Below are 9,901 nucleotides of genomic sequence, written 5' to 3'. Positions count from 1 at the left end.
CATACTATCCAACCTATGTTGGTCAAGTTTGTCAAGCAGTACTCATCTTTCTAAATAATACTGGAAAATACTAGAAGCCAAACAGCAATTGATCTTAGCACAAACATAGAAACAAAGAATTTGTCAGCAGATAAGAACTATTGGGCCCACCTACTCTGCTCATTTCTCCTGATGTAAAGGCTCAATCCCTAGTCCTTGATCTTGTCTTAGATTCAGGATAGCTTTATGCCTACTATTATGATCGTACTGGTGAAGAAACTTCATTACATAAGTTATGGTGGGTAAAAGGTGATGGAAACCCTTCCACTAAAATTTAAGGGGTAGTAGAAGTATTATTAAACACTCATCTACAGACACCAGACAAGCCAGAAGGCTTGCTTTTCCCTCAGAAATCTCATGGTGCTTTCACAACCACAAGGGATTCTGGGTAGGCACATGCAAATAAGGTTAACAATTATCACCTTTGCCTCTATATCCACTTTATACATGGATTCCTTGAAAGTAACTGCCCGCTGTACAAGACAGCCTTTAGACAAAACGCAGGAAGAGGTACAATAGCCAGATCACCACTCATGGACAGCTGTTTCGTCCTTCATGGGACTCGTCAGCATGAGATTGTGATACTGGCTTAAAAGTTGAGGCTTGGGGTAACTAAGAAATATCATTACATAAGTTATGGTGGGTAAAAGGTGATGGAAACCCTTCCACTAAAATTTAAGGGGTAGTAGAAGTATTATTAAACACTCATCTACAGACACCAGACAAGCCAGAAGGCTTGCTTTTCCCTCAGAAATCTCATGGTGCTTTCACAACCACAAGGGATTCTGGGTAGGCACATGCAAATAAGGTTAACAATTATCACCTTTGCCTCTATATCCACTTTATACATGGATTCCTTGAAAGTAACTGCCCGCTGTACAAGACAGCCTTTAGACAAAACGCAGGAAGAGGTACAATAGCCAGATCACCACTCATGGACAGCTGTTTCGTCCTTCATGGGACTCGTCAGCATGAGATTGTGATACTGGCTTAAAAGTTGAGGCTTGGGGTAACTAAGAAATATCATTACATAAGTTATGGTGGGTAAAAGGTGATGGAAACCCTTCCACTAAAATTTAAGGGGTAGTAGAAGTATTATTAAACACTCATCTACAGACACCAGACAAGCCAGAAGGCTTGCTTTTCCCTCAGAAATCTCATGGTGCTTTCACAACCACAAGGGATTCTGGGTAGGTGAAGAAACTGAAATACTTCCACGAAGGGAAAGCCAAAAATGCATAAAAATAATTGGGTTAAACTATTTTGCTACGTTTCATGAATGCATCACTTCCAGGCTCCTAATGTCTACAAAAATATGCCCAATCCTGCCATTAATCCACTGGGGAACCACACAATGGGGGCATTGGGCAACTCCATAACTAATTAATTTCCTAAATTGTATTTATTGAGTATAGCTGACTTGCACTGACTGCCTCTATCCGTGTAGCATAAAGAAAATACAATGCAGTGTATAAAGCTTATAGGAATGCATTTAAACAGAATATCAAAAAGGTGAACCATAATACATATATATATATATATATATATATATATATATATAAATATATATATATAAAATACATTCTATTTAAAGAAAAGTGCTGATTTAAACCTGGGACAAATGCCAGTACTTGGAAAAGAAGCCAAAGTTTGTGACTATTGACTGACACGGGAAATCTGAGACAGTTGTCGCATATGTAAAGTTAGCATAACCAAATACTGTGTGGGTTAGTTTTAACGCGGCAATACTCATTAGGACAGGCACTTAAAGAAGAAGTATCCCATCCTACTTATTTAGTAGATATCACTATAGCACGCAATGGAGAATGATTCCATTACAAAGTACTAATGTTGTGTTATTGTTAATGACAATATCCAAATTAGGAACTGTCACAACCTAATTGCCTCAAGCAAAGCAAGTTACTATAGACAAGAGGGCTTGTAACACAATCATTTAAAATATAACCGGATTTCTTTGAATTCATTGTGAATAGAATTTACCTGGTTTGTGTTCTGCATTCTTGGAGGGATCTGCTAAGGTAAATTATTCAACTGAAGCTGTAAAAAGGGCAGAGGCGTCTGAAGAACTACTTTAAAGGTGATGGGAGAATTGGATTTCAGGAAATTGAATCCAGGTCACAAATTCAATTACTTAATGACAGCTATTTTGTTTCAGTTAGTGGTTCGGAAAGATGGAGGGGTAGTCTTTTAGTCAGCAGAGAATACAATTTGTTAAGGGAAAACCAACACATGGTAGGGTAAACAAGATACTCTTTTTGGTTAAGTAATGCTTTAGAGGCAGGGCTGTCAAGGAGGATATTAAGATTCTTCTCTGCCTTACAGTCAATGATTCAAAATGTATTTTGCTCAACTTTAACCCTTTCATTATTAGGAGGGTGTGGAAGAATGCTAAATTGTTTAAGATGCATTATATACAGCCTCTCTGTTTCAAATATACGTTCCACATTTGTTACATCATGAAATAGGTTTTATTTTGCCATACAGCCCAAACAGGGAGAAATATACAAAACCCACATATCAGTATAATTTTACTATAGCGCTTCGTGAAATAATTATACTTGCCAATAGATATTGGTAAGTTAAAGGCTGCAATAAAAGTATATACTGTATATATATGGTATGTGTACCCAAAATACCCACACCCACTACTGTTCAAAAGTTTGGGGTCACTTAAAAATGTCCTTGTTTTTGAAGGAAACGCAAATCCTGTCCTTTAAAATAACATCAAATGAATCCAAAAATATAGTGCAGACATTGTTAATGTTGTAAATGATTATTTAATGGCTTACAGAGGCCCTTTATTACTCCCATCATTCCTGTGTTTGCTAATCAAAGTTTAAAAGGCTAATTGATCATTACAAAACCCTTTTGCAATTATGTTACAACTAGAAATGTCCTTGTTTTCCATGAAAACAGCTAAGTGACCCCAAACTTTTGCATTGTAGTGTATGTACACAATACTGTGCAAAAGCTGTAGGCAGGTGTGAAAAAAATGCTGTACATTAAGAATGATTTCAGAATTGGCATGTTAATAGTTTATTTTTAGCATTTAGCAAAATGCAAAGCGAGAGAAATCTAAATCAAATAAGTTTTTGGTGAACACCCTTTGTCTTCAAAACAGACAGACTTCATGATGCTTCACTGTTGCCTGCAAACACTCATTCTTGTACCTAAACACTCATTTTTCAACACCCCAGATCCTGTATTTTTGTGAATAGTTGAGTCCATTTGGCCTTGTTTGCACATCAGAGGTATGACTTTTTGGCCACAAGTCTTCCACGGAGACCACTTCTGACCAGATTTGTCCGGACAGTAGGTGGGTGTAACAAGGTCCCACTGTTTTCTGCCAATGCTGAGCTGATGGCATTGCTGGACATCTATCGATTGCGAAGGGAAGTAAGCATGACATGTTATCTGTTGCACTTACTTTCTTTGGCTGACTGTTGTGTTTATGGTCCTCAGCATTGTATGCTTCTTCAAATATTGATTTGATTTAGATTTGTCTTCTGTTCACTCACTTTGTATTTTGTTAAATGATAAAAATAAACTATTAACATTCACACCTGCCTTTATATACAGCATTGTACACTGTATATATCCACATAGATATAATCTATAATATGTGGAATATGCATCACTTCTCCAGACCGGTACAACTATTATATGAATACATATATAACACAAAATCAAAAATGGTTTTCACTCAAAAGGCGGAAATGAGAAACAGAATTAGATTATATTACAAATCCGTTGAATGTAAGCTTAAGTACAACTATGGCACGTCCGAGTGAAACTTTTCATTTGTCCTAAAACATGTTGTACATTTTATTCCATTAAATATACACATTTACTGATTCAAAACCGCCAAGAAATGTATGCTAAATGAGTCATGTTGTAGTCTTTAGAATGCAGTGTGTGTTTCACCGATGATGATATATATATCTATATATATATATATATGTATGTGTGTGTGTGTGTGTGTTTCATAACAGATGTACTATTTTAGGTTTTAACAGAATTCTGTAACAGCATAGAACGCCATATAATATCAAATTAATATGAAATGCATTATTCAGCTATTTCTGGTTTTTTTGCAGGTCCTCCTGGGCTTCAGTAAAGCTTGAAAAATGAATGACAGATAAGCAGGAGGCAGCGGCAGGTAACGGGCACCCCCCGGCAGGTAACGGGCAGCCCCCGGCATGGATGATGGCAAGCAACCTGCTTTACATGAGCTACTCTTTGGAAATACAAACATGCTATGGTGTTAACCCCCTAAAGCCCACGCAATGTTTCGTTCACGGTAGTGAAGGCGGGATAGTAAACCCAGAGCAGCAGATCTCTCAGCTCCGCCACCCACGATAAGAATAAAAGAATAAGACCGTGTGTCCCCAGAGTGAGAGGATAGGATGCGCGGCTGAACGCGCCGCTCGTAGCTCTCCTAGGTGCTGTCAGTGAGTTGGGTCCTCTCGTCCGCAAGCAGGATAGCAGCACATGGGAGTGAGTGCTCAGCCTGCCGGGCAGGGAAGTCTGGCCGCATGCCGCACGGAGCCGGAATGAGCCATGAGGGAATCCTGACCCCGGGGTGTCCCGTTGGCACGCTCCTCCGCTAGGACACACTGCCCCAGCCACCTGTGCCTGCCAGTCCACACTCAGCGACTCACTCCGCCCCCTTCCCTGCCCAGGCGCTGACGTCATGCCCGTTGTTTTGGTCCGCCCGACCAATAGGACGCGTTGCCTGGATTCTACGGGTACCGAGATGGGCCCTTCCTCCCGTACTGAGGACTTCCCCATCCCTACCAGAACGCATTGCGCTGGGTGCACAGCCTGGCGGTCTTCCTGCAGCTTAAACAGCCCTGACATGGAAACATCGCTGCAGTTCCAGCACGGTTTCTACCCAGAGCAACAGCCTCAGCAGCGGCCGCAGAACCTCCACTGCCAGAGCCCGGACGAACAGCTCTTTCTGCAGCAGGACGGTCCGTGCTTTCAGTGCCACAGCTTTTCCTTTCACGGGGATAACCTGCCACTTCTACGGACCTCTTCCCCTCTCACCGGTGCTTTCCGCACGAACTCCTCGCCCCTGTCCTCAACCTCCTCCCGCCAGGGCAGCCAGCTGAACGTGAGTGACTTGACGCCCTCCAGCCATGCCAGTTTGTCCAGGCATCACCAGCACCTCCAGCAGCAGCAGCAGCAGCACTACAGCAACCAGTACCACCAGTGCCACAGCCGGCAGCAGGCGAGCCCCACCAGCAGCCAGCGCCGGGAGAGTAACCCCTTCACGGAAATAGCCATGACCAGCTGTCGGTATAACGGAGGAGTTATGAGACCGCTAAGCAACCTGAGTGCCTCCCGCAGGAACCTCCACGAGCTGGACTCGGAGTACCAGCCTCTGCAACCCATGTCCAGCGGGAGCGCCGCCCCGGAGATCGTGGTGTCCAAACCCGAGCACAACTCCAACAGCCTGGTCCCTTACAGCTCGGGAGCCACTGGAGGTGGCGGCAGTGGCGGCAGCACTGGAGGGGGTGGTGGGCAAAGCAACAGTGGGAGTAAGAGCAGCAAAAAGAAAAACCAGAACATAGGCTACAAATTGGGTCACCGGAGAGCTCTGTTTGAGAAGAGGAAACGCCTGAGTGACTATGCGCTCATCTTTGGGATGTTTGGGATCGTAGTGATGGTGATCGAGACCGAACTCTCCTGGGGAGCCTATGACAAGGTAAAGACAAGCTCGCTGACCTTGAATACAGACCAGTTAGTCAGCCGCTTAACCCCTTTTAACTCAGTCCAAGTTATGTGCTTGCCTCTCGCCATGCCTTGTATCCCCGATGTGGCACTCAGTGAGTTATGAACATAGTTAAAGCCTGAGCCGTGTTCCAAGGAAAAGCCCAAGGAGCTGTTTGTCTTGTGATTAGAATTCCCAGATAACATGCCCGTTGCTAGGTCCCTGCAGTTTAGATCTAGTCCCCTGAGCGTAATGAGAGTTACACGCACTGGTGATATCCTTCCCTTCCCAACAACCTGGAGAAATCTCTTCCTCAACAGACAAACAGACGAACGAACAGACCAACAGACAAACCGACGAACAGATGTGCACTTTTTCTTCTACTAAAGTAAACTTTTTTTGTTTGTCTGTCACCCAAACTGAACCATGTTTCTGTTGCAGGCTTCGCTGTACTCCTTAGCTCTAAAATGCCTTATAAGCCTTTCCACGATTATTCTGCTTGGTCTAATTATTGTATACCACGCAAGGGAAATCCAGGTAACGTCTATTCTTTTATCCTATCTATCTAGTATTTCAAATATGATTTATGTTGGTTTTTGTTTAAAATAAATAAATTAAAAAAAATTGCATGCTGCCCACATATACGTTTAACCAATCAATTTAATGCATATACGTTCATGATATCTCTTGCTTCTACAAATTACTAAATGTAATATATATATATATATATATATATACGAATGATTTGATTTTATATCATATGTTACATGATTCTATGTGATATTAACCCTTATATAGATTTTGGAATGCCTTAACCGCTTATGGGCTGATTGTCCTTAACGCCCACACTTCATTAAGCTCGTATACAGCAGAAAAGTTGTTGGACAGTTTGTGTGCAGCCTCTGTGAATGAATGAACATGATTTCACGCACGAAGTGTCATTTATACGCCGGCTTTCTGCTGACTTCTTTGACAGTGTGAATCATTTTATGTGGAGCTCAGAGCATGACCCAAAGCTTTTCGTGTCTTTCACCTGAGATGTACTCGTGTAATTCTGTGTGTGTGTGTGTGCAGCGCACAGATCGCCAAATATTGGGTTAAAAGTTTATGAAGTTACATTCTTAGTGCTCATTCAGGGTGAGAGGTTTTGGTGTACATGGCGTGTGCTTTGCATGTGGCAGGAATATTCTGGTGGGTGATCATATGATGGTTTGGTTCCCCCGGATGGGATGTTTTTTGGCTCTAATCTCACAAAGTGACTGTGGAATCATGCCGTGAATATCTATTTTTGGAAGAATATTTTAGATAACGCAACTTTCGTGTATATTCCGGGGGCTCAGTGCCCTCCGTTACTGTACTAAGTGCGCTGAGTAGCGGTGACATGGCGTGTGATATACGGGCATTCCTGTTACACATCATTCAGAGTAACGGGAGGTTTCCGATGCACGAGACAGCGATTTGTTATTTGCGCGCAGATGTATTACGTGGGGCGCAAAGTGGATATGCCACGCTTTATAATGATACACAACATATAATCAAATCCGAATCTGCGGCACCACTATAGGGTCATTGTGTAAAAGTAACCCTGTAATACACTGCTTTCAGTTCGTTCGTTGTGACGTGTGCGTGTGTGTGTATATATGTATATATAATATATATATATACATATATAGTGTGTGTGTGTATAATGTTTGTGTGTATGTATGTTTATATATATAATGTCTCTCTGTGTATATATATGTTTGTGTGTACGTTTATATATATATACATATAATATAATATGTTTGTGGGTACGTTTATATATATAATGTCTGTGTGTGTGTATGTATGTGTATATATATGTGTGTGTGTGTATGTATATATATATATTATATATGTCTGTTTTATATATTAGAAGTCCCAATTAATTTCAGATCAATGTGTTATACTTTTGTATTTCAAGTGTAAGGTAATAAAAATGTGTATATTTCAGAAAATACAGACGAGTTTATATATAATGTGTGTATATACGTGTGTGTGTATATATATATATATATATAGTTTATATTATATATATATATAGTTTATATTATATATATATATAGTAGAGTAGAGGTTGTAGCCGTATTAGTCCAGTGGTTTCAAGCTTTCAGGAGCTCTTCTCCCTTTCTCAAGTCTAAAACATTTCTCATTCTGTTAGTACAATAAAAAAGGTATTATCACAAGATACTTATTCCATCTGTTATTTGATATATATATACATACACGTATAATGTGTGTATATACGTGTATGTATGTATATATATAAATATATATATATATATATTTATGTGTGTGTGTGTGTGTTTTATATACTAGAATACCCAATTCATTTTAGATCAATGTGTTGTACTTTTGTATTTTCCAGTGTAAGGTACATTGAGTATAAAACTTTGTGTACTTAAGAAAATCAGAAGAGTTTATATATACATATATATATTATTATATATATATATCTTATTTGTAACAATAAATCACTCGTAGGAATCATAAACATAAATGAATTCCAGCGAATTCCAGTTTTGTGCCCCTTAATATTTGGGAAACATACCGGGGGCCGCCAGCAAATCAATGCATTAATTTCTTAATAGGAATGTCGGCACATAAAGAGAATGCGGTGCGTGACTTTATATTAATAACACGGGCTTTAGAGTGTGCTAAGTATTTCCCAGTCTTTCAGCACCAGGGACAGCTCCCTGCACACAGCGCTGCACGGTGAGCCTGATCACTCACTGCACACAGCGCTGCATGGTGAGCCTGATCACTGATTGCACACAGCGCTGCACGGTGAGCCTGATCACTCACTGCACACAGCGCTGCACGGTGAGCCTGATCACTCACTGCACACAGCGCTGCATGGTGAGCCTGATCACTGATCGCACACAGCGCTGCACGGTGATCCTGATATATTCACTGCAGAAAGCGCTGCACGGTGAGCCTGATCACTCACTGCACACAGCGCTGCACGGTGAGCCTGATATATTCACTGAACACAGCGCTGCACGGTGAGCCGCATATATTCACTGAACACAGCGCTGCACGGTGAGCCGCATATATTCACTGCACACAGCGCTGCACGGTGAGCCGCATATATTCACTGCACACAGCGCTGCACGGTGAGCCTGATCACTCATTCCACACGGCGCTGCACGGTGAGCCTGATCCATTCACTGCACTGTATTCATTCACACTGTCTGCCGATGTGTGCACCGGGTTTCCCGCTCAGCCCTCTACTGTTCTTCTGTTTTCGGATGGAAGCCCAGGCTGCCCCGGCCGGCGGGGGTGGGTTTGTTTAATACATATTATAGAAAAGAAGGAGGAATTGCACTTTTCGGATTCCTGGCATTCAGAATAATAGGAATGCTGAGCGCGCGTCTCGCTAGAGGTGCTTCTGCAATAACCGAGATCCCTTTCATCCACCAACAGGGGGAATCCCCGTGATTTCCCCACTCGTGTTACATACCGCGGCAGCTACATGGCTCGCTTGGCAATCCGTGGTGCTCCCCACTTACTGTGGTCCGTGCATTATTAATGTCTCCGAAGCTAAATATAGCTGGCTGCGTTTGCCCAGAGCGCCCGCGGATTATTAATGAGTCTTAGAGGCGCATTCCGGGGTTACCCCAGCTCGGAATCTCCACAAAGCGCCGTGTGTGCGCATGCGCAGAACCGCAATGCGTGGGAAGCTGAGCTCTGGAGCTAGCAGATACTAATCATCTGAGCAGACAGCATGGAGAGAGCGAGGCCAGAAAAAGGAGACACCTGGGATGGGGTGTATAGAGACTCGGTGCTTTCCGAAACATTGTTTATAGCATGTCATCAAACAGGCAAGGGGGGAGTCCCCAGCCAGCATCCCCAGCCAGCGCTGTGTGAGAGTGTGTGTGTGAGAGTGTGTGTGTGAGAGTGTGTGTGTTTGGGTGGGGGGAATCAGTTCATATGCAGCTGGGAAGCACTGGATTTGTGCTGAAGACATTATTATCACAACAGGGGGGCAGCAGAATGAACATTCAAATTAATGACTAAATCAGTCAGGGCTGAAAACACTTTGTTTTTGGATGATTTTGTTTTTAAACCAGCTGGCAATTGTCATGTTTTTGTTACTGTACAAGC

General features: G+C 42.2%; 1 protein-coding gene across 2 annotated transcripts in view; it reads left to right on the top strand.

Annotated features, from left to right (window-relative positions):
- Positions 1-4,753: 4,753 nt before the first annotated feature.
- LOC149302974 (small conductance calcium-activated potassium channel protein 2-like) overlaps positions 4,754-9,901 on the top strand; it is a 79,286-nt gene continuing 74,138 nt past the window's right edge. The window contains exons 1-3 of one of the 2 annotated variants that reach the window (XM_089481777.1): positions 4,754-5,139; positions 5,182-5,770; positions 6,218-6,313. In XM_089481777.1, coding sequence (XP_089337903.1) covers positions 4,754-5,139; positions 5,182-5,770; positions 6,218-6,313 — 1,071 coding nt within the window. Of the gene's footprint in view, positions 5,771-6,217; positions 6,314-9,901 lie in introns of both variants that reach the window. The other variant, XM_089481776.1, reaches the window with a different exon arrangement.

The sequence above is a fragment of the Sceloporus occidentalis genome, unplaced genomic scaffold (assembly GCF_023333645.1).
Source record: "Sceloporus occidentalis isolate IW3139 unplaced genomic scaffold, rSceOcc1.0.p SCAF_16, whole genome shotgun sequence".
In the NCBI taxonomy this organism is placed as follows: Eukaryota; Metazoa; Chordata; class Lepidosauria; order Squamata; family Phrynosomatidae; genus Sceloporus; species Sceloporus occidentalis.
This window is presented reverse-complemented; position numbering and strand designations above follow the sequence as displayed.